The sequence below is a fragment of the Oculina patagonica genome, chromosome 3 (genome assembly GCF_052425735.1).
Source record: "Oculina patagonica isolate OP01 chromosome 3, crgOcupat, whole genome shotgun sequence".
NCBI classification, from domain to species: domain Eukaryota; kingdom Metazoa; phylum Cnidaria; class Anthozoa; order Scleractinia; family Oculinidae; genus Oculina; species Oculina patagonica.
In genome coordinates this window covers 9,905,424-9,930,249 of record NC_135760.1, presented here as the reverse complement: position 1 = coordinate 9,930,249, position 24,826 = coordinate 9,905,424, and the positions used below count along the sequence as shown (strand labels likewise).

At 36.7% G+C, this 24,826-nt stretch overlaps 2 protein-coding genes across 7 annotated transcripts in view; both read right to left on the bottom strand.

The window, feature by feature from the left end:
• Nucleotides 1-1,671: 1,671 nt before the first annotated feature.
• On the bottom strand, nucleotides 1,672-21,169 carry LOC144646404 (uncharacterized). 5 transcript variants are annotated; one of them, XM_078505977.1, is made up of 15 exons: nucleotides 21,042-21,169; nucleotides 19,443-19,619; nucleotides 11,995-12,192; nucleotides 11,247-11,371; nucleotides 10,609-11,034; nucleotides 9,837-10,217; nucleotides 8,281-8,581; nucleotides 6,841-7,064; nucleotides 6,286-6,470; nucleotides 5,391-5,477; nucleotides 5,096-5,278; nucleotides 4,460-4,677; nucleotides 3,506-3,546; nucleotides 3,160-3,256; nucleotides 1,672-2,818 (listed from the first exon to the last, which is right to left on the bottom strand). In XM_078505977.1, exons 4-15 carry the CDS (start codon nucleotides 11,317-11,319, stop codon nucleotides 2,533-2,535), a joined length of 2,502 nt encoding a protein of 833 aa, XP_078362103.1. In that variant the 5' UTR covers nucleotides 11,320-11,371; nucleotides 11,995-12,192; nucleotides 19,443-19,619; nucleotides 21,042-21,169; the 3' UTR covers nucleotides 1,672-2,532. The 5 variants fall into 5 exon arrangements, with proteins under 5 accessions (XP_078362103.1, XP_078362104.1, XP_078362102.1 ...); XM_078505978.1 differs by lacking the exons at nucleotides 19,443-19,619; nucleotides 21,042-21,169 and adding exons at nucleotides 13,352-13,409; nucleotides 15,457-15,539; XM_078505976.1 differs by lacking the exons at nucleotides 19,443-19,619; nucleotides 21,042-21,169 and adding an exon at nucleotides 15,457-15,539 and having other exon boundaries at nucleotides 11,995-13,409.
• A 1,255-nt stretch (nucleotides 21,170-22,424) lies between these two features.
• The window catches only part of LOC144646406 (uncharacterized), a 37,399-nt gene continuing 34,997 nt past the window's right edge, over nucleotides 22,425-24,826 (bottom strand). Inside the window, exons 13-14 of one of the 2 annotated variants that reach the window (XM_078505986.1) lie at nucleotides 23,755-23,851; nucleotides 22,425-23,423 (exon numbers count right to left, since the gene is read on the bottom strand). In XM_078505986.1, the coding sequence (XP_078362112.1) occupies nucleotides 23,243-23,423; nucleotides 23,755-23,851 (278 nt within the window). In that variant the 3' untranslated portion in view covers nucleotides 22,425-23,242. Of the gene's footprint in view, nucleotides 23,424-23,540; nucleotides 23,852-24,826 lie in introns of both variants that reach the window. The other variant, XR_013569404.1, reaches the window with a different exon arrangement.

Genomic DNA, 24,826 nt, shown 5'->3' with positions numbered 1-24,826 from the left:
GGTACAGCATGAGAAAGCTCTGTGGCAATAAGTTCGAGAAAAGCGACCTTTCGACCACAAATCATTAATTTCTACACTTTTAACCTCAGTTTTAATATAATTAATGTCAGTAACAAATCCAGAAAACTGAAATATGCTTTACTCCAAAAAAAAGTTACAAGCATGTTTCTTTAGACAGCTAAGGGCCATATATCGAAGGTTATTCGACTATAGAGAAGTATCATGCCGACTTTTTTTCAAGACAAAGTTCATTATTTGGCGACACTGAATGGCGATTCCCAGCAAACCCTAACCAGCTGGTAGAGTGATTGTTTCCTTACAAAAAAATTTCTTTGATGGGAATTTAACGCCGAGGCCTGAGACATGAAAGCTGTTTGGCATTTTAATATCAAGAAAGTCCGGCGACGAAGATCAACAGCTCGAAGCTTTTTTTGCAGTTCAAGCTGCAAATTATCAACTAAATGCATAATGTTTATTGTGTCTTATAACAATAAAAACCCCAGTGAAAATCAATCAATTCAGGATATAATTGCTCGCAGCCATTTCACTTCCAAATCTACTGATGGTGAACGAAGGATCGAAGAACGGTGTCTCAATAAAGCATTAACCATGAACTGACATAGCTGAAGTTGTATTCATCACCAGGCAAAATCTGTAAATACATGGTAGACAAAAACACCTCCCACCGACCGAACTATGTACAAATTATGTTTCACGAAAAGAATGCAGTAAATCTGATTCTTAGACTATAGATCGTAAGTCTACGCCCTCGCTCGGTTTTACGGCAGGAAAAACAACTTGCATACGATCGAAGGAAGTCCAAGACCAGAATTGATCTGGCCTTGTAGGCGGCTTAACATTTTAAATTTTGCCCGACGTTTGTAAGGCATTCTGAATGTGATTTACATGTAGGAAAGCGTTTTTAATTTAAAATAGTCTTATTTTACAAAATGATCTCGTTCGCCAAATTCTCAATATAACCTCCTATAACTGAGTGTGATTTATTTCGTTAACATCACCGATCGACGCAAGTTGAAACAGTAACATGCGCTTATGCTACAGAGTTCCATATTCTCATAACAATAAAAACCCTCAAAAAAACATCAAACATTGTAACAAAAGATCGAACATTGCAAACCATGCATGGATGAATGACCATCAAATTGATTTCAAAAATGCAAGAGTCATCGACAAAGGAGACTATCGCGTGCGAAAAACTCTTGAGTCATGGCACACTGCCATGACAACTGAAGCGGACAACAATGCTAGGTCATTACCTCCACAATATTCTATTCTTTTAAAATAGTTCTCTTTTATTATCAAATTTTCACTATTTTTCTTGTCACCTTTTTACGCATTTCTATTCTGTGATTTTTTTCACACATTTTTACCCTATATATTTATTCATTCGCGTCATTTTTATCATTCGTTTAAGGCTGCAGTTTGGCAGCCGAAAGCTTATATTTTAACAAATTTTTAGCCAGAGAACGTTTTCTAAAAACATTTTACTTATTTATGAATCCTGGTTACTCTTCCATTTTCAATAATAAAAACCCTAATGGAAATCAATCAATCCAGGACGAAATTGCTTGCCGCCATTTCACTTCCAAATATACTGATGGTAAACAAAGAATCGAAGAACGGTGCCTTAATAAAGCATTAACCATGAACTGAAATAGCTGCAGTTTTATTCATCACCAGGTAAAAACTGTAAATACACGTTGAATTTATAGCTTTTCTACTGTTTCTGTGTTTCTGTTTCTGTTACGTGTGCTCAGTTTAAAAAAACGTTTGTTCGTCCCGACAAGAACTGCAAAAGGGGACTTTGAGGGAAATTCAGTCAACTAAATCTTACAATATACCGTATTTATTCGATTAAGCGCCCAACCTCGAATAAGCGCCCACCTCGAATAAGCGCCCACCCTGTAGGTAGGAAAAGTTAATAAGCGCCCAGCCTCGAATAAGCGCCCACCCCCCAAGAGGAATTTTGATTATTGTTGAAGTTGAGATTAAAATTGCCTTAGAGACGATCCCGAAGACCGAGTTTTTTAAGTTTTTTACTGAAACTTTCTATAAACTTTTTAAATTCAGCTTTCGTACACCTTCACGTTTAGTTACTATACATTGTTTTCTTGCAAAATAAACGTACTACTTGCTACAAATGGCGAAAATTTAATAAGCGCCCAGCCTCGATTAAGCGCCCACCTCGAATAAGCGCCCACCCTCGAGGTCCAAAAATTTAATAAGCGCCCAGGGCGCTTAATCGAATAAATACGGTACTCTACTTAGTGATGCACAAAATTTGAAACAAAAATGCCTGAAAATAAATAAATAAAAAAACAACTAACGCGAATCACCACAGAAGACAGAATATCCGAGGTGATAATTATTTTATTCGCTCTTTTGATATGAGGTGATTATAACCATGTTTAACCATGCATCTTGGCGCTTCCCGCCTTTTTCGTTATTATCACCTCATATCCAACGCACGCTAACTTAGTCATCCCTGAGGCAAATCGGTGGATAGGAAGGCTAAACGTCGGCCAAGAATATAAATTTAGCGTCCTCGTTATCGCGGTCAGCCAAATTCCCTGCGGTGTTGTTTGATTCAGGACTGTCTGACTCATGTTCCTCGCTAAAAGATCCGCTGGACGCTGATACCACGGACGTATCGTAGTAAGGTTGATTTTCGTCCAGTTGGTTCACGTCCAAATAATAAGCGTATGCTTGCATCCAGTCCTCCAAATCACGACACAGCTCCGTGAAGGTTGGCCGCGTTTCAGGAATGTCTGCCCAGCAACGAGTCATCATTTGATAACTGTGTTAAATGAAAAACAGTGCCTTAAAACAAACTGTTAAGTCAGTGAGAAAAAGCTCTCTTCAATAATTTTGAACGAATTCCCCTGTTCCTACAATAAACTTCGCCAACATGTTATCTCTCTCAAAAAATTATCGAGCCTTTCTCAGCGGCTTCAGTTGCATCATTTTGCAAATAAATTAGGAAGGAAAAACGGATGCCAAAGCTCATACCAGTTACGGTATATTAGGAAGTTTCTATTAACACCATACACTATTACTTTTTGTTTCTTTCCTTATCAAGGATAATAAAAAGCCCTCACCATCGGCCTTAGCACACTATAAATAATTGTTGTTACTCACAACTCCTCTGAGCATGTATCTGGTTTTTCCATTCTATATCCTCTTTTTAGGAGTCTCTTTAGTTCTCTGTTTTTGACGCCAGGATATGGTACACCTCCTGAAAACCAAACAACCTTTTACTTTTGACAATTCTTACAACTGAGTTTTTAAATCCTATATTCCATTCCTCTGAATATATCTAATAATGATTTCGTAGCAAAGTACTTAGCAAGGTATATAATAGCAAACACAAACATAAGTGGTTATCTACTTTTCGTTAAATTTTGATAGGCCTTTATGATAAATCATAGCTAAGAAATCTGCAATATATATTATTTAAAAAGTACACCGTAAAGAAAAAACTTACCAAGGGTTGCGATCTCCCAGAGCACGACGCCATATGACCACCTTAAAAACAAAAAAGACACTATCACGAGCATGACTTCAAAGACCCAAGGATATTTTAACATCAAAATGAAATGGTTCAGAAATTTCTAAAACTACTTTACTCATACACTAACACCCGGTAATTCACAGCAGCGCTAAAACATCGTCGTTTAAAGTACAGGGGCGGATCCGGGATTTTAAAAGGGGGGGGGGGTGGATGGCAGACCATTAGGGCTGAACCCTAAGTGGCGGCAGACGGCGAAACGTAGCGTAACAGCAACCAGACATGAGCGAGAGCTAATTTTTCTTTCTTTCTTTATTTTCTATTTCAAATAAAGTGACATTTCGTATTTTTTTTTTACTGAAAAATGGGGGGGGTGGATATCCACCCTATCCACCCCCCCCCCCTGTATCCGCCCCTGAAGTAAAACGCACTTCAGCTACAATTTAAAATTGTTTTCTTCAATAAATGAAGGTGCTAACTGATATTTCTCGACTTTAAATTTAGCAAAATGAAATCAAAAGCTAGAACTTACTTAAACCCTGTGTAATTCAGTCTTTTAGCTTTCTGTTGTTAATTTTTTTATTTTGTTAAACCTGATTCAACTAAACATGTTTTGCTGGTGTCAATGGGGTATAAAACTATTACAAAAGGGGTGTTACGAGTACTTACGGAAGCCCAAATATTTGTTATCAAATTGAAAATGTCGCGCAGACTTTTTCAAACTTTGTTCTTTACTCTTGAAAATTCTCTTAAAACTAATTACAATTTGCTCCATATTCAGCAATTCACTTCAATCTTCATCGTTGTGTTTTAGCTTGGTGCATTTCGAGTATACGTTTTAACACTGTTTTGACCCAAAATGTTGAGAGTCAAGGCCTATACAAGCATGGTACAACAACAGCTAAATGAATGTCAAGTTAATTCGCTTACACGTCACTTTTTGCAGTAAAAACACCGTCATTTATGGCTTCGGGTGACATCCACTTGACTGGAAGTTTACAGTGTTGACCGGTTGTGTGATAAACGTCGTCACCCAGCGTATTTCGCGCCAAACCAAAATCAGCGATTTTGACGAGTTTGTCGTCACAGACTAACACATTGCGAGCGGCGAGGTCCCGATGGATAATACCTTTTCCTGATAAATATTTCTAAAACACGATAAATATTGTTATTTACTGAAAGTGTGCCTATTGTAGAAGCAATAGGTATATGTTAGGTTTTTTTCTCGGAAATCATTAACCAACCGACCATAAGGGAAGGCGACCACCACAAGACAAGTGCGTTTGTCTTCAAAAAAGGCTGTAGGAAGGGAACTGAAACGTGCAAATGGCACAGAAATTTGCAACGGCCGGACAAAAGAAAAAAAAACCTCTGGAAATAAAGTTCCTAAAGAAAACAAGCCCGAAAAACTGGCGAAACATTCGATCCCCCTTAAGATTGGCCGCATAGGACTGTTATGCTTTAGAGAAAAAAAAAGTGAAATGGTAGGGTATTGAGGAAGGCTTTTTATTCTTACGATCGACGTAGGGGTGATTTAAAAAGGATTAAAATCAAATTCTCCCTTACCATTCCCTGTGCTATTTGCCAGGAGAAGGACATCATGTCCTGGGACGTAAAAGAATTTTGTTGATCTGGATTTTGTTCATTATCCTCCAAGGACTGTGCGCTGTTAATTCTTAGGTCAATGCTGCTGTCCGCATTTGAAAAAGCGACGTTAACTTCGCCAAGGTCACTAACACCAAACTCATACTAACAAGAAATTATAGAAAAGGATAGGCAGTCAAGTCTTGCTTACACCGTTATCATCAAAAAGGACAACGTTTTATTCAGAATATTAAAGATTAAGTGAAACATAACTTACAGTGCCTGCGCTTTTCGAGTTCAGTGAGTTTGGTGTGTTTGGCGGGCTTTCTCGTACGTGCAGGTACGCTGTGTTGGTGTCTTTTACCTGAAAATCAGACGTCGCGGAATTAACAATGCAAGAAGTCCTTTTTCAAATTGTCATAAGTTTGCAAGTGTGGAAATTCTTTCGTGTATCTTTTTCCAAGTTCTCCGATTCTAGCAGATAATAATAATAATAATAATAATAATACTAATAATAATAATAATAATAATAATAATTTGTATAGCGCCCTGTCCATACGTTCAAGGGCGCTTGACAATGTTAAAAAGTAAAATATTAATTTAATAAATTACAATTTACTTTGAATTTAAAAAATAAAATATGATTAATATAAAAAGGCCTCTCTAAGACTTGATAATTTTAAAAAGTAAAATATTAATTAAGTAATTTACAATTTACTTTGGATTAAAAAATAAAATATGATTAATATAAAAAGGCAGATCTGGCAAAATTATCGAAACAAAAATCAAAAAACCGGAATATAATTTTTTTTGACAAATTTTAAATCCACATTTCTATAGTTCTCCACAATTCAAAGGACCTGGACAAGTTGAGCATGTTTATGAGTTCGTGTGGAAACGTCCAATCTGTATTTTGGGCTCTTGAGCTTTTTAGAGTTCAGCTGTTTGTATGTTCAATAGTAAATGCTGGAAAGTTTTGGAAACTTCTTGGCACAACCCGAGCTATTGTAACGAATTATTGTCCAATCACAACAAAGCACGAAAACTCCAAACACGGTTACATCAACTTGTTACTATTGGCATATACTCCATTATGTATATCGCTTAACGACCCCTCATGGACTAAGAATTGGTGTATATACGTTACTATAGCTAACGATAGCAACTTTTACCTTCTTTCTCTGTTCTCTCAGATAAGAGAGCAAGTCTCCTTGCGACGCAAACTCCACAATAAGGAAATTTGGAGAGGACTTGATACAACAACCAATCAAACTCACGATGTTCTTGTGTGAACCAACCGCTTTCATCAGATTAATCTCATCTAAGAAATCTTTCTTCTGTTCAGGAGCGGCATATTCTGAAATAAAGTTTAAAAACTTGCTATGATATAACAGCATAACAGCTGGGACTTATAATTCCGACGATTTCTATAGAATAAAGTGACTAGCAATGTGTTGCTATCCCTTATAAGCACCAACGTGTTGCAAGGTCACCCTACCTAACAGCTCGCCCATACGCATTATTAGAGAGTCACTACTACGGTCCCGGATGTAGTTGCATAAAATTTATCAATGGCCTATTTACAGTAACGTTTATGAAATAAATTGTAATATGTTGAATTGCATGTAACGTCATAAAATTCTTAACTCAAAATCGCGATGAATTTTTAAGCGACACTAGGTCAAAGATGAACTTACAAAAAATTATTTTTTAAAACTCTAACAAACCTTGAAGCATTTTCACTGCTACAGTTATTGATATTGCTTTCTTCTTTGACGTTTTCTGAACAGATGAACCTTGTGTCATACAGGAAGGGACTTTCATGATTCCTTTGAACACTTTACCAAAGGCTCCATGACCGAGTTCTTCACATACAGTGACGTCTTCGTTTTTCACTTCCCATTCATCATTTATTTGATTATTAACTTGCAGCTTGTGGCTGTTGTTTTCCCTGCAACATCAATTTTGAATCAATCAATGCCGGCTGTGATCGGCGATAATTCTATTGAAATGCATAAGCTGCATGAAAAGAAACATATAGCGTTGTGAAAGATAAAGTCTACAAGCACTGGGGGACAGCCCTTGTTATTGATCTGTCTAGTTGTTCCTCTATTTTTTTCTATTTTTGAACGGCATCTCAGCGTTGAAGAAAATAAAATGAATTACGGATGCTACAAGCCGAAGAATTTAAGCTTTATTTTTGCTAACATTGGTGATATGTAATTTCTTGGCCTGTTGTTTTTCTTTTTTCCTTCCCTTCACGCTTTGTTTTGCATATTTATGTTATCTTGCCTTTGCGAAAAGAATTGTCGCAATCTAATAAAGACTAACCCATGAACCCTTCTTGGGTATAACTATAGTTAGTCTGCATTGTTTTGGATCAGCGAGGCGTAAATTTTCTAACTATAGTTAGGATGAACAGAGAAGCGGTCACATTCCCAAACTAGCTAACTATAGATAACGCCGTCTTAACTATAGTTAGCAGTCTAGATGTGACCGCAGCCATTATTTAAAACTATTGTAGTGGACTTTAACTTTCAGGAGAATTGTGTTGATTATTTCAAGTAGAAGGATTTTGTTTTAAAAACGGTAGATCTAATCACAGTGTTTCTCAAAATAAGTTTTTGCCTCAAACCTTATGGTGCATACGAGAATATTATCTTTTGGTACAGCTCTTCAAACATAACGATTTGAGACAGAAAAAAACAATCTTAGGTCAAAGAAAATGTATGGTTCCGAAATACCCATCGACTCATAACTGCAGCCATTACTGCCAGTGTCAGGCCTTGTTCTTTACACAAACGCATGTAGGTTACATGTTTAATCAGAATACAACTTGAAAATAACTCGTTCCAAAATAAATCATGAGTTTTTAAAAGAAGAGTGAAATTTTGTTTCAAGTGGCATGAAGTAAATTGACCAACTATTGACCAATAAAATTTACAGCAAGTAAATTGAGGGCATTTTTGACCAAATCGACAACCTTGTTATTGAGAATATCAAATGTTCAACTGAGCCTGGCAGGCTCAGTTGAACATTTGATATTCTCAATAACAAGGTTTTGAGTTATACACCCAAAAGATCTATCACGGTTTTTGTGGAAAATTCAAGCTTTGAGAAACCCAGTTTCATGTTGGAACGCGTTAAACTGAACGAATAATAAAAACCTTCTATTTCTTCGTTTCCTCCAAATGTAACAAGGAACAGCTAGTCCAATGATCACAGCCGTCACACCACCACTGACAGCTATCACCACGATTACTAACATAGATAACCTCGCTGTGCTGTTAGGTTCACGTCTACTGCTAGGGGCATTTGATCGATTGGAAACAGTTGGCAATCCAGTTGAAAAAGTTGGTAATCTTCTTGAAACAGTTAGCAATCCAGTTGAAGTAGTTGGTACCAAAGGAGGAACGGAAGTTTGAAGGCCGGTACATGATGTGTCGTACGAATTATTCGAAACAGGTTCTGAATCAAAGAAAAAGATACTTTTACTAATAAAGATTTTTTGTCATGTCACCTAGTATTTGTATCAAAAAGACTTTGTTATCAGTTGATCATACGGTAGTGTCTGTTACTTGTTGCATACATTCAACTCTCTGTTAACGAGTAACCCTGTAAGATCGAAAGCTTCAATTGGTCCCTGTTGTTCAGTTCATCAGGCGTTTTTATGAAGCAAAATCCTCCTTTAGAAGGACATGACTCTTAAACGGACAATGGACACTAAAAAAGGTAGTTTTACAGTGAAAAAAAATCAGAGAGACGAATAGAATACCGTATTTACTCGAATAAGCGCCGCGGCGCTTATTAAATTATTCGCGCCACAAGTGCAGCGCTTATTCGAGGGCGCGCTTATTTGAGGGCGGCGCTTATTTAAAATTTGGACGCCACAAAGAATCAAATATTTTGCAGTTATCGAAACTAGCGTCTTCTGATTGTCAGTATTCGCCTCTTGCTGAAGAGAGAAGTAGCGCTGGCTGTCCTGGCTTTACAGAGCTACGTATTGTAACAATGTTGGATAGAAAACTAATGGGCGAGCAGTAAAACGATTACTGTGAACTGCAAAGCATCGCTCTTGATGAAAAGAAATGCCCAATTTTGTTTTAGAGTTGCTTTTGTTTTGCAGTTTTTAGTAAAACGGAATTTTTCGAATAAGCACCGCATCGGGACTGCGGCGCTTATTCGGGGGCGGCGCTTATTAACTTTTTTGTCCCAAATGCGGCGCTTATTCGAGGGCGGCGCTTATTCGGGGGCGGCGCTTATTCGAGTAAATACGGTAGATGCGATGTGGAAGTAATATTTGTGTTACAGAAAGAAATCGATGCATGTGAATCAGTATACCGACCATAGGTTTATTTGCTTATTACCCCCTTCCGATTGTCTTATAGTAGTAGAGTTTCTAGAGGCACATTATTTTTACTTCGGCAAATGAATGTTGGCACATTAGAGAGGGCTGACTAAAATCCCAGACAAAAGTAGTTGAGACACCCCTTACTTCGTTACGAATACTATGAAATAAAGATCCGACCCCCTTCCCTCTTTTACAATGTTGCAATATAGGCAATAATTTATAGGCAGCAATTGGAGGACCGGGTTTTTCTTTTCAGTTTACACAACATTGAAAAGCAATAAATAAATAAAAGGGATTGAAAATGAGATAATCCGTACTTCCACAGACCTGACTTTTACTTGTCAAAAAGGCATAAAAGAGACATTTGCTTACCCACAGTAGTTTTTCGCCGACAGTAGATTTTTTTGCTCTTGTTATTATAAGTGATCCACTTGGCATCTGGCGCTATAAAATGAAATTTAGTATTCTTGCTAACAATAGTTACTCTTGGCCACGAGATGTCGTTGTAACAAGGAAGAAACCAACCCTCGTAGTAAACGTTTGAACATCTCCACCATTCGTCCGTTTTAACGCCATTGCTCGAAGAGGACAGAAAGGAAACATAGTTTTGAAAACTGTCTTCCACTTGAACTGCTTGAAGTTTGTGCTGACCTTTCACAAGCGTCAAGGCGTCGAAAACTTTTGCTTTTAAAACTCCATCAAGATACAAGCTGATAACGTTGGTTTGGTGCCTTCCGAGAATGGATATTAAAGCTATCAAAAGAATTGTTTAAAGTTGCCGTCAAATTACTTGCCTGTTCATGACTTGGTTTATGATAAATGAGAGAAAAAGATATTACGTCATTGTTAATCTAACCTAAGATAGATGCGTCTCGCAAGCGGAAGCAAATATGATTAACGCACAATGAAAACATGTTTTTAGGAAGTGAATCTTCGTCAGAGACTAGTCGCTATGGCAGGTGAAATCCTAATGAAAAAATGCACCTAAAAGCAGCCTAGAGGATTAGTTGCTAGACTAAACTTACTAATTAAACACGCTTTTGCGAATGTATAAGATGGCATCGGGGAAACTGAATTGAGACAAGCTGAATTGACCTGAATTGGGAACAAAAATAAAAATGAAAAATTCTTCAGTGCTACTTACTGCTGTTTCTATTTCTCTCCTCGATACTAAAGCGGCGTCTGCAGACGAATCTGTTTACTAAATAATTTGCCGGACTAATCCAGTAAACATTTCTAGGGATTCCTAACACTTTATTTTTGCTGTTATTGCGTCTCATGGAAGCGTGTGGCCAAGCATCGTCGGTGAAATTGGTTTGCTCCCACCCATTTTCTGGATTATCGTTCTCTTTGCATTTCCAGCTACTGTCCGTGACCACTTCATTACTGAAAACGCCGAGAAATCCACCGAACGACCCTGGTACGTTGTAAACGGAAACGGCTATGATTTTCGTTTTGCCAGAGATGGAAAACCACCTTGCAGCGTTCCAAATGCCGCCGTTGTGGCCGACAAGTAGGCCATCTGCATAAACAGTAAGGTTATTGTCACCAGTTAAAACGCCAACAAAATCTGCAAAAAAAGGAACTAATTAATATAAATATAATAAATAAAAGTATATCAAAAAAACAAACTATAACTAACCAACTAAATAATTACACAAACAGGATATAACATACTAAAACTAAATAATTTAATAATTCGTTAATTTAATTTATTATTGTTTCTGAAACGCCCCTATGAGGAGCTTTGATAAAATATGTACGTTTACCAAAAAAACTCACCTTTTGTATTTTCTTGACTTGACATTGTGATCTTTGTGCACAGCCATAAGATACCTAGAAAAACTGGCAACATTCTTTTTTTTTTTCCTGTTCTGGGTTTTGGTGTCCCCAGTCACCACCATAAACTGACAAGAATAGATAATAAAGCAGATTACATGATTAGCTTTATGTTCGTCAATACGTAAAAGGAACTGTGTCACGGATCCGGATTTAAACCACATTAAGATATTGAGAAAACGCCAATAAATGAGTTATATATAAAAAATAACCACTTAAAAACACTGAAGGAATATTTCCTCCAATCAATAACACAGTAAATATAACACAGATTAGGACATGGGTTTATTAAAAACTGTAAGGCTGAAAAGTTGTCAAAACTAAGATCGTTTGCTTGTAATTTTTAATTAGAACAACACTCTGGAGACATAATTGCTTGCAATGAAGCAATGTCAATGTCAGTATATAAATAGAAGTAAATTATTCGCTATCACAAATTTTCATAGCGTGTATTTTTGCAAACCTTTAAAAAATAGACTAAATTCAGCCGTAACACAATCCTGTTAATGGATAAAACAAATATATAAATGTCAAGTCTTAGTTTGTGATTTCTCTGTTTTGTGTTATTGAATTCGCCGTATATATTGTGCGCACTGAATCTCTTTTTAGTAACATTCACATTCTGATCGTCAGACTTAATTCGACCTTACATTTGATGGCATAGGCGAAATGAAGCTAAGATTAACCGTACCTGTTTTAATCAGTCAAAGCACATCTTTTTTCTGTTGATGGCTTGTCTATGAAACGAGCTTCTGATAGTTTGCTGGGCAGTAATATCCAGGAACGCGTATCGCACTGTCTGACAGCTTCCAAAAATTAACTGCATGAATAATACTTTAAACAGCCTTTATCACCATGTCGGAAGTTATATTTTCTCAGTGAATAATATCTGGAAAACAGTATTGGTTGTTATCTATTATTGTTTAAGTCAATAACAACAACAACCAAACACTGAAAGCAAAATGTTTTCAGTCTTCCTTAGTGTGTTGTGGCTGTGTACATGGTTCACACCTGCCTATTGAATATTCGACATACATCCACAACAGAAACTATCAAAGAATTGATGAACTTTTCCAATTATTTAGTTAATATACTATTAATGAAGTTGACCTCTTCGTGTTTTGTATTACGTGATCGCTTAATATTATCAAATCAAATTGCTGTAACTTTATTGTATCAATGTTTCAACATTTCTTTTTTTGTTATCAGTTTAAAAGCTAACTTTTGCATTACTGTGATAAATATAGTCACGCTAATAAAACTATTATTGACGTTACTATGCCACGTGAAAAAGTACAAAAGGTAAAGTAGCACATATTAAACAAAAACAGCTAGGAGGATTAATATGTGCATACTCAGTTATTGTTTTTTTTGTTCAAGTGATCAGTAGGTTTTTTTTGTACACATCCCTATATTTAGGGTCGGCCAGGGGGTAAGTGGTATGGAAGAGGTAAGTGGCATTCAAGTGGTTAAAAGTGGTATACCCAGTACACCCAAAGAGAAACAGTATATTTTATACCCATAAAAGGCTCAATTTTAGCGTAATAAAACTGGATACCCTATTTAAGATGCCCCTGTATACTGTAAACCTAAACACCCTGGCCGACCCTGTATAGTTTCAATGAAACTATTTTGCGACACATGTACATAAACGATTCGGTTGTACGTGCTTTAAGTAATAGTACACTTGTCTATTTTTGGTCCACTTGTTATTGGCATGTTGCAAAACAATATTTTTTGGGTTGCACTGAAGTGGCTTTTACGTTTTTAAGTCAAGTATTCTAGGCAGTTTCCGAATATAACCCATTTGACATGCTATTACATGTGTGTTTGTAAAATTCATCTCGCATCATCAACTCGTACGTGTTTATTCTTCTAGATCATATCTCGTCAGTTACTGGACCTATTAATACGAAAGACCTCTTTGGTCTACTCACGGTTTGTAATTGCTGTTTAGAAAATGAACCTCCGACTTCTATTATTCAAGTCATTCACGTGACAGGACTTGTGTTTTGAGCTTGTCGACAATGAAAAACTTAACTTTGTACCTTAAACCTGGTATCTAGAGTCTCTAGAAATCCGGAACACCACGAAACACCCCCGGAACTAAAGAACAATAGAAAAACAATAGTCGTCCGAAGATTACCGAAGACATTTTCAGATGATCTAATGATTTCCGAACATTTTAAGGCTTCCGAATATTTTCGAACATTTTCGTTTGATAAAAGAAATAGATTCTTTGTATCAGTGATGTCGTTTATTTCCCAAATATTACCTTGTTATTTGTATTTTGACCCTAATAAACAGATATGACGCCACAGTATTGATCATAATTCAAGACGTCCGTCTATATATGGGTTAACTTATTGACCAATACAAGGGTGAGGTCAAGACGGCGGGATATTGCCCATGTTCTTTTTTGTGTGTGTGTTTATGATGGGCCGAGAAGAAATCAAGGTTCCATTAACACGCCAAAAAAAAAAAATCGAGGCCAATAGCCCGCCTCACTTACTTACAAGTTTGATCATTGAATGATTTATTATTTGGGAAATAAAGTCATGAATTATGAATTGAATGACTTTCTTTATAGTAACCTGAAGGAAGCCAGTCAAGACACCAACGACTGCATGAGCTTCTTTGCATGCCGCGATTCGATTAAACGAAAAAAGAGATCGATTTTGTTGATTGACCAGGTTAAAGAACGAAACAATTTTTCTTCACGCAAAATTTCAGCGCAATGACCGACGTCAACAACAACTAATTTGCGGCAAAATTGAATTATGAATTTAATGACTTTCTTTATAGTAACCTGAAGGAAGCCAGTCAAGACACCAACGACTACATGAACTTCTTTGCATGCCGCGATTCGATTAAACGAAAAAAGAGATCGATTTTGTTGATTGACCAGGTTAAAGAACGAAACAATTTTTCTTCACGCAAAATTTCAGCGCAATGACCGACGTCAACAACAACTAATTTGCGGCAAAATTGCGGACACCCCCGAGCTGGCAAGATATAAGCCATATTGCCCGCTCGGGTAGCCAATCACAACGCGTTGTTTATCTCATCTTGCCCGCTCGCGGAGCCAACCATATAATGAAAGAAAATAGTGCATACTTGAATCCTACAGCGCGCAATTCCCCTTTAAAAGTAAGATTTCTAAGCATTTTCATGCAATTTAACTGCAACAGAAATATCTAAATAACATTTTGAGGCCAAAGTTTATTGAATTATAAAAAAATTCTTTCATTAAGAACAATCGTGAAGATACCGAGGACTTCATGTTTCCTGACGACTTTTTAATGCTGAATGATTCGAAGAAGATCCTTTAAAAAGGATCTTCTAATTTTTCTCTAAAATCTTCAGCAAATTTCGTTAGTCTTCGGAAAAGTTCGAAAAATGCTCGGAAACGTTCGTATGGCCTTACGAACAACACCCGGACAATCTTCGGAAATCTCCGGTCTAGAAATTGCAAAATGTTGCTCGAAAGATGAAAATTTAAGTTGCTCAAAAGTTGAAGAGCCTTGGATCAGGCCTACGAGGATCTACTAGGGGATCTAGAGAATTGGAAAGGGGTGCCTCAACCAAATTGAGTCATGAGAAAATGGCCATCAAATTGAGTGAAATATAGAAATAATCATTTAGAACAGTGAAAGAACATTTCCCTCCAATCAATAAAACAAAAGAGAGTACGGGTAGACAAAAGTTAAGGAGGATTAAAAATTGATTGCGATATGGGTTTATGAAAAAAACATTTGTCAAAGTGTGTTTCGTTTGTTTGAAACTTTTAATTATGACGCCCGGAGACATATTTCCTTGCAACGAAGCTATGGTTTTCCCATTAGACCATAGAAGTTATTTATTTGCTTGCATGAAGTTTCGTAGCTAAAATTTGGCAACATTTAACAAAGTGGACTTGACCCAGCCGCGACACAGTCTCTTAAATGCATAAAAAATAATAAATAAATGTCAAGTCTTGGTTTATGACCAACGTTTGGCGTCATTTCTCAGATTCGTGTTTTGAGCTCGCCCTATTGTGTGCACTTAATCTCTCTACAGAGTCACAGTCTGATCGTCGCAAAGTTAGTCTTAATTCGACTAAATCCAATGGCATAGGCAAAATGAACTATAATTGAATTAAATAACATCATACCTGTTAATTCAGTCAAAGTAAGTTCTTTTGGGAAACTTCTTTCTAGTCTATTAAAGGAGCTTCTGAAAGTTAGTTGCGCGGTTACGGTAACGCGCGCTGCACCGTAAACAGCTTCCGAAAATTAATTAAATCCATGAATAATACCTTTTTTATGATGCTTGAAACAGCCGGAAAACCTGCAAAAATATCAATTTATCACCATGTCGGAAATAACATCTTTCAATGAATTATATCTGGAGAACAATAATGTAACTGAGTTAATTATCAGCTTAAAACAAAGCATTCGTTAAATAAATCTACTTGCTATTTCTCTGACAATGACAATTCAGAGTTCATGAAAGGTTTTACTTTAATTTTGTCGACTTGAACTGAATATGGTTGCGGGTAATTTCAAAGTCAACGTCCACTGAAAAGTAAAGGTTTATACCCCGATTATGCATTAGAAATTTGACAACTGTTATCCACTGAGTCTCTCAGCTTAATTTACTTTCACAGTACTATTTTTATAACGTTTTCCTACAAGAGTCTTGCACACTTTCGCGTCAAATTCTTTGAAAAGTTCGAGGCGGCAAAAACTGGAAGTGACTTTAGATTTTTGTGTTTCCAAATAGAAACTTGAAAAATTTTCCCGGCTGTATATCCCGTTCTAAATTAACTCAGGATTTTGTTATTTCGCTTTCTTATTTTGAAAAGGACGGTAAAAAATGTAATAAGGATTTATAACGGACGTGCAGACAAATTTTACTACTGCTTATCGAACATTTCGTTTAGGGGTATATTGCGTTGCCGTTGTATTTTGCTTTAATGCATTTTGCCTCGAAAACTCCTAGGGTTAGCAATGAGCCCAGGGGGGGGGGGGGGGGGGGGTACTCCAGATGTCCAGATGTAAATGACGGGGGTGATCGAAGGATGTTTTTTGGGTTTGAAATTTTCGATTCCGGAATTTTTTTGGGTTGGAAAATTTGGCAAGAATTTTTTTGGGTGACTTGATTTAAATAGGGGATTTTTTGGGTATTAAAAACGAAGTAAAGTGCCTTGGCGAGGCCTTGGCGTATTTATGGTATGATGAATAAACAAATACGAGCGTTCAATTTTTTATGGTTTTCTTTGTGTTATATTATTGCCCCACCTGGCAATTTAGGGTAATTTGAAAAGGGATTTTTTGGGGGGGTTATTTTTGGTCCAGGGATTTTTTTGGGTAACAATGGTTGAAGGTTAATTCCGTTTAAGGTAAGCACTCGTCTGGAAGAAAAGGTTGCAGTAGTTTCCTAAATCTAACCTGAGTTGTCGTTTTTCTGTTGTAATTCACCAGCCAGGTCACTTTGCCTGCTAAGCTGAAGGAAATGGTGAGCGCACCATTGACATGCATATATACGAATGTGGCTATTCTTGCCAACTGCAACTAGGACTGGTTTTTGGTCTTGTGCATCATTGTAGAGTTGTGACAACATTTTGATGTCGATTGATGGTTCTTATCTACACCATATACAATATACATGCTGTTACTTGTTTTTCATCATTATATGAGCATGATTGTCATTTCAATATAATAAAAATTCAAATCAGTACTGCTTTTTGCGAATTTCCAGAGTTAAAACTGTCCCTAAAATCAGACGTTTAGCTTTTTTTTACTAGTTCTTCTGGCCGATCGTTAATTTATTTAGCTGTCTTAGCTTGGTGAGGCACACCATTATGATCATTACGTGTATAAAGTCAGTTTTAAACTCGAAAAAAAAAACAGTAGAAATTTTAACGATATGACAGGCGGAAGTTCCAGGAATACGATTCAACATAAATCTAAAAACAAAAAAATCTTGAGCCACTGTTGGCCACCTAGTTGATTTTGGGGCCCGTGTCATATGCTTAACAGTCAAGTTCCACCCAGGTCTAATAAAATGTGACCAAAATGAAAGAGTGTCACGATCATTTCTGTCTTTAAAATTAGGCAAAGGACTTTTGTTGGAAAAAAAACCTCTGAACAGGAAAACTTCATAATGTAAAACGCGTAGGTTGAGTCCACACGTTTTTAGTCAGGCGACTCTCGACCCAGTTCTCTTGCGACCACATCCAAAATGGCGGATGGACAGTGTGCAGCCGAAACAGCAATGGCAAAGAACTGAGCGGCTTCAGAAATGTTATTTGATTGTAAGGGACTATAAAGGAATTCTGTCAACAAATGCAGAATGTAACGATCATCAGGAAGTACGATTACGCCGTAGGATGTTTGTACCCGCACGATTTTCAAAAATATGGAAACTTACTTTACTTGAAGAGCGTTTAATACGCTTTGGTAAGTTACGTTTTGGCAAGTTAAGCATGGATATGTTTAAAAGAAGTGTATTAGTATAGTAAACTATCACGTAGACCTTATACGGACTCCATTTATTGTATGCACATTATATTTTAAGGAACATGCTTTTGAGAAAACCAAACTGATTTCATCAGTGTTAATTTTCTAATTTTTGATAATTTTAACAGTCAAAATTTATGTTTACTCGTCTTATTACTGCTAACAACAGCTTTCCTAAGAACTTTAAGCCTCGCCAAGGCAAATTAAAGTGTTAAAAAATAAATAAAATAAGTATGGATGTTAAACTTTTGGTTTTGACAATATGCAAATTAGATCAGGGTGTGCTTCAAAATGGGTCATTAAAGAACTAAAACACTACACGGCCCAAATTTTTCTCAACTGAATTTTGTTCTACATGCATTGGGATAACTCCTGATATAAGTGTCCTTTTTTTCTAGTTAGGCAGTTAAAAAATATGAACATCTAAATTTTGGCAATTTTGGGTAGTGGTTTTCTCATCAAAAGTTGGCCAAATTTCGTGTTATGCCTCACACTGTCAGAACCCTCTATGCCAAATCAACATATATGAAATGAAAGAGCATTTATAGTAGAATCACAGCCTACAAGTATTTAGTCAAAAGGTTTTGTGTGTTTGATTTTATACAAGTGCAAACTTACTCCTTCAAAAGCAGGATTTTTCATGATTTGAAGGCTCAATATGGGACCACCCCTGAAACTTTGAAAGTAAAAGTCAGAAAACCAAACCCAAATGGCTTTTAGAATATCTCATCAAGGCCAACTTCTGCAGTAAGTTTCAGGAAAATCGGTTGACCCCGACTTCCAAGGTCTGGAACACTTTCTCTGACAGTGGCACTTAAAGGATCTTCTAATTTTTCTCTAAAATTTCAGCAAATTTCGTTAGTCTTCGGAAAAGTTCGAAAAATGCTCGGAAACGTTCGTATGGCCTTACGAACAACACCCGGACAATCTTCGGAAATCTCCGGTCTAGAAATTGCAAAATGTTGCTCGAAAGATGAAAATTTAAGTTGCTCAAAAGTTGAAGAGCCTTGGATCAGGCCTACGAGGATCTACTAGGGGATCTAGAGAATTGGAAAGGGGTGCCTCAACCAAATTGAGTCATGAGAAAATGGCCATCAAATTGAGTGAAATATAGAAATAATCATTTAGAACAGTGAAAGAACATTTCCCTCCAATCAATAAAACAAAAGAGAGTACGGGTAGACAAAAGTTAAGGAGGATTAAAAGACGATTGCGATATGGGTTTATGAAAAAAAACATTTGTCAAAGTGTGTTTCGTTTGTTTGAAACTTTTAATTATGACGCCCGGAGACATATTTCCTTGCAACGAAGCTATGGTTTTCCCATTAGACCATAGAAGTTATTTCTTTGCTTGCATGAAGTTTCGTAGCTAAAATTTGGCAACATTTAACAAAGTGGACTTGACCCAGCCGCGACACAGTCGCTTAAATGCATAAAAATAATAAATAAATGTCAAGTCTTGGTTTATGACCAACGTTTGGCGTCATTTCTCAGATTCGTGTTTTGAGCTCGCCCTATTGTGTGCACTGAATCTCTCTACAGAGTCACAGTCCGATCGTCGCAAAGTTAGTCTTAATTCGACTAAATCCAATGGCATAGGCAAAATGAACTATAATTGAATTAAATAACATCATACCTGTTAATTCAGTCAAAGTAAGTTCTTTTGGGAAACTTCTTTCTTGTCTATTAAAGGAGCTTCTGAAAGTTAGTTGCGCGGTTACGGTAACGCGCGCTGCACCGTAAACAGCTTCCGAAAATTAATTAAATCCATGAATAATACCTTTTTTTATGATGCTTGAAACAGCCGGAAAACCTGCAAAAATATCAATTTATTACCATGTCGGAAATAACATCTTTCAATGAATTATATCTGGAGAACAATAATGTAACTGAGTTAATTATCAGCTTAAAACAAAGCATTCGTTAAATAAATCAACCTGCTATTTCTCTGGCAATGACAATTCAGAGTTCATGAAAGGTTTTACTTTAATTTGGTCGACTTGAAAAATGGCTGTGGGTAATTTCAAATTCAACGTCCGCCAATATCAAGACCAAATTCTGAGATCGTGTTTATATTTTATATAGTAACTGCTCTGCTACTTAAACAAGCGTACTTTTTTAAATGAATCCTTTTCAAGCTTTCCTGCCTGTATGACAGCTACAAAACGTTTTCGTGTAAATTCAATGCAAATAAAGCACGTACGCGTTGCGATATTGGCTTTTTAAAAGCGTTAAATTGTACAAACTTTAAACAAATTTCTAAATAAGAGCAGGTGAAATCAAATGCGTTTTTACTTTACTTTTTTCCTTGTGAACGTCTTCATAGATTTTCGATTTTCCCCTCGAGAATTTTACTTTGTTTATTCCTGGCATGATTCGCCCAAAGTTGTATAAAAAAAATAAAAAAGCAACGAAGATTGCGTGGTGTAACTAAGAAAGAGTGATAGAGGCTTGATGTATATGATGAGTGACATACATTGTAGGACTGGGACAGATTAAATGACTGTTATGACACAACAGCCATTTTGGTGTACATTCTAAAACAAGGAAATGAATTTTTCTGCCACTTTTTGTGATTGTTACTAATGCATTTAACAGAGAGATGCATTACCCTGTGCTTTTTGGTCGATCTAGGCAATCTGACTCAAAATCGTATAAACTCGTTTTTCTAAAAAAAATTAAGGAAAACCTTTTGTAAAGCTTTTGTTTTTTTTTTTACTCCAACTGACTGTACATGTTTGGCTGTGAGACGTGATTCGCCAAAGTTCAAACCAAATGCCAGCTGCGTATACATGGCTTGGCACTCCTAGAATACAGTGTATTTTTCCCCCTTACTTAAATGAGTTAAAGCCTGCGTTTTGTAGTGGCTGAACAGTTTACTTTCTGCGCAGGTGATTACTTTTTTCGATTAAGTTGGCAATTCAGTGACAAACTGAATAAGTTTCATTATCACTAGTGCTCTGAGGACGCCCACGCTCTGTAAAAGGGTTTTGTGTAAAAATAAATCGATACATATTATAACCGTTGTTTTTGCTTTATTCATGCTCTCATGCGTTAAACAACAATCCCAGGTTTCTCCGCCTTCTTGTAGAAGATTAAATGCGACGATAAAGATTATTTGTGTTTTATTTTTAGTTGCAGCAAGATTGGTCAACAAATTTTATCAGTGTTTACAGTATAAAACTAAAACTCTATTAACCGGATATAAAACATCATCTGTGAGAAATGTACTTACCAGGCACGTTCATCAGTTCAATATGATGAAAACAAGGTGCGCCACAAACAATCAACATAAAAGACCTCTAAGCTTAGTTTGTGCGAAGATTGGCAAGATGTTTTGAACTAATTCTGGACGGATACTAATCACAACTCGTTACTAAATAGAAACGCGAACTAAAGAAGAATCTTTTGTGTAATTATCGTGCTGACCATATGTTATTTAATCGTTTCTTGTTTCTCACACGTATATAAACAATCTTTAACCCCACACAGCGGTCAAACGTTGCGCGCGTGCGCAGTACCCGCCAAAACTGCTCCAAACAGCTCCGCCATTAACAAACGTCTTAAATTTCCGAAATCTTTCTCTTTAAAGCCAAAAGTTAACTCCGTCACTGAAAAGTAAAGGTTTATACCACGATTATGCATTAGAAATTTGACAACTGTTATCCACTGAGTCTCTCAGCTTAATTTACTTTCACAGTACTATTTTTATAACGTTTTCCTACAAGAGTCTTGCACACTTTCGCGTCAAATTCTTTGAAAAGTTCGAGGCGGCAAAAACTGGAAGTGACTTTAGATTTTTGCGTTTCCAAATAGAAACTTGAAAAATTTTCCCGGCTGTATATCCCGTTCTAAATTAACTCAGGATTTTGTTATTTCGCTTTCTTATTTTGAAAAGGACGGTAAAAATGTAATAAGGATTTATAACGGACGTGCAGACAAATTTTACTACTGCTTATCGAACATTTCGTTTAGGGGTATATTGCGTTGCCGTTGTATTTTGCTTTAATCCATTTTGCCTCGAAAACTCCTATGGTTAGCAATGAGCCCAGGGGGGGGGGGGGGGGGGGTACTCCAGATGTAAATGACGGGGGTGATCGAAGGATGTTTTTTGGGTTTGAAATTTTCGATTCCGGGATATTTTTGGGTTGGAAAATTTGGCAAGAATTTTTTTGGGTGACTTGATTTAAATAGGGGATTTTTCGGGTATTAAAAACGAAGTAAAGTGCCTTGGCGCGGCCTTGGCGTATTTATGGTATGATGAATAAACAAATACGAGCGTTCAATTTTTTATGGTTTTCTTTGTGTTATATTATTACCCCTCCTGGCAATTTAGGGGTAATTTGAAAAGGGATTTTTTGGGGGGGTTATTTTTGGTCCAGGGATTTTTTTGGGTAACGTCGGAAGACTTAGGGATTTTTTTGGGTCCTGAGTTTTGCCTCCATTCGATCATCCCCGTCGTTTACAAGCCGGAGTACCCCCCCCCCCCTGGGGCAATGAGATCAACATAAATAAATAAAGTTTTCCTTATCAAACGACCAAGCGTATATATACAACGTGTTACGCGGCTCGTAACTAGAGGATCAGGTAGTTTGAGCACAACCGTTTGTACCAGCAACAAGCAGATTTATTTTGCTGTTCAGTATACACTTCTTTTAAGAAGTTAAAACACACTGCTAACACTGAATGCTCTATTTTCAATAAAATGAGCTCAGAGTTCCTCACTTATATACTTTTAATGTACAATATTCCAAAACCCTCAATAATACTACCTTTTTAGAAGCATTATATCAATGCATTAAAAAAAATACATGAATTAATTAACAGCCGATATTAACTAAGCGGTCTTAAATGTTCTAGAATGTTCTTTAGAATGCCATGAAATAATCTAAATGGAAATCTAGACTATTTTTGAAATAAAAAGACAAAGACTGAATTTGAGTTTCAGGCAACAAGTATTCTATTCGTAAAAGAAACGCTGTCAAAGAACGAAATTTTTTCCGACGCACTTCTATACAGCTACACAGGAGTATAAATTATTTGCTTCCCAGAAAATCATCACACAAGTACTAAAACAGCAACACGCTAAAATGAATTAAGATATGAAGTCCCTTGGTCGATTTACTGTTTTAACCCAATAAAAATGTATAATGAGATTGATCTAGGCTCGATCAAGCATGGGAGGCAGAGTGGCAGAAGTGGTTAGAGCGCTGGACTTAAAATCCGGATGCCGTGGGTTCAAAACCCGTTCTGCGTATATATTATTTTCGGCAGTCCCGAGTTCAACTCTTCGGCTACGCTTGTAATACTGATCCGACTGATCTGCCTCCTATCAGTTGGGTTTTAGGAGTGGAAAATTAAGATATTATTTGTTTATTTATTTATTGACCTCTTTCGGCCCTACTACTATTTACGCTATAAAGTTTGGTTTTAACTTTATACTCCAATGTCTTTGTCATCGAGATCTTTGGCGATGTTTGAGTCAGGAGGCCTCATTTGGCTCATGAGCAAATGAGGAGTGCCTTGTTGCATCCAGTCCTCCAGGTCTTGGCGCAGCTCGGTGAAGTTTGGCCGCGCGTTAGGACTGTCTGTCCAGCATCGCGTCAGCAACTGATAACTATGTTAAAGGACAAATAAAAAATAGTTATTCACTAAAAAAGATACAGTTAAAGTCTAGCATATATAAGTGCCTCTTTCCAACAGAGGCTGCTTTTAAATTCTCTTCCAAACGCACCCGGAGATATCTTTTTTTCTTTAAAGGTGTTCTCTGGAAAACACTTTGATAGCCGGAGTTCTTGTATAATCAGTCCTGAAAGTAGAATTGTACTAAAAGGCGAGTGATATCCCTTATTGTAAAATGGTTTGTTTAGATGTGGAATCATTACGCAAATTTCCACCGAATAAAAAGTGTTCGTCCCCAGCACCCCCTGTATATTGATTCTACTCACAACTCCTCTGAGCATGTATCTGGTTTTTCCATTCTATATCCACTTTTTAGCAGTCTGATAAGTTCTTTCTTTGTGACGCCAGGGTAAGGGAAACCACCTGAAAATAAATCCATCCAACTTTTTACCCTTCATCTTTGACTGTGAAAAAGTTACTATTTAATCATTCTCCAAGGCTCTATCTCTATGCTTGTTTTTTCCCCAAAACTACCTATGATCTCCAATCGAGCGAATAAATCAGTGAGTTACACAAGCACATTTTCAAACTAATAGACAAGAACGTGTTACTAAGCCGAAGTATTGTAATTTATAATAAAAACAACGTTGTTAATGGCAGTATTCATAAACATTATACAAGTATACTAAGCATATTTGTCTGTTACAACTAACCACAGCCAAACATGTTTGCGAGGGATGTTTTTATTAAGTGCACTTGAAAACGTAAAACCTTACCAAGAGTTGCAATCTCCCACAGAACGACGCCATATGACCACCTAAAAACAAAATGTTAACCACAATTGTACTGAATTTTTCCATTTACAAAAAAAATCTTTGTATTCACCAAGGCCCTGTTATAAACTGACGTCATAGCAGCCATGTTGGTCTTTGTTATCAGTAGGCATAATGAGCAATTTAACTCTGCTTTATTTCTGAATATTTTTACATATTTTTACACATTTAATTGACACGGACTAGCACTCGGTACAGATTGATTCGTCTTCATTCTAAACTCGAAAGTAAAGTGTTCTTTTCTTAAGGAAGAACACCAATCAAGTTTATACAAACAGACTAACAAAAGGAAAACATTCAGCTTAGAATTTATTAATCTGAACAGAAAAACTGTCATGACTATCGATCTCTCTAAGGTTATTTGTAGCGCGAGGACCCTTGTGAGTGTTAATGTATAAACTCGCAGCCCCACTAACTAATCAGTTCCAAGTTTAAACTTGTATTTAAAAAAGGAAAAATTAATTCATGCACTTACACGTCACTTTTTGTGGTGAAAGCCCCATCATTTATGGCTTCAGGTGACATCCACTTCACAGGAAGTTTGTGTTGACCTGTCACGTGATAT

Coding starts and splice junctions, on each gene's coding strand:
- LOC144646404 (XM_078505977.1), bottom strand. CDS start 11,319: ATGTTGCCAGTTTTTCTAGGTATCTTATGGCTGTGCACAAAGATCACA. Junction 8,582..9,836: donor TCGGCGAAAAACTACTGTGG/GTAAGCAAATGT, acceptor TCTTTGATTCAG/AACCTGTTTCGAATAATTCG. Junction 5,478..6,285: donor TGAGAGAACAGAGAAAGAAG/GTAAAAGTTGCT, acceptor TCTGATTTTCAG/GTAAAAGACACCAACACAGC.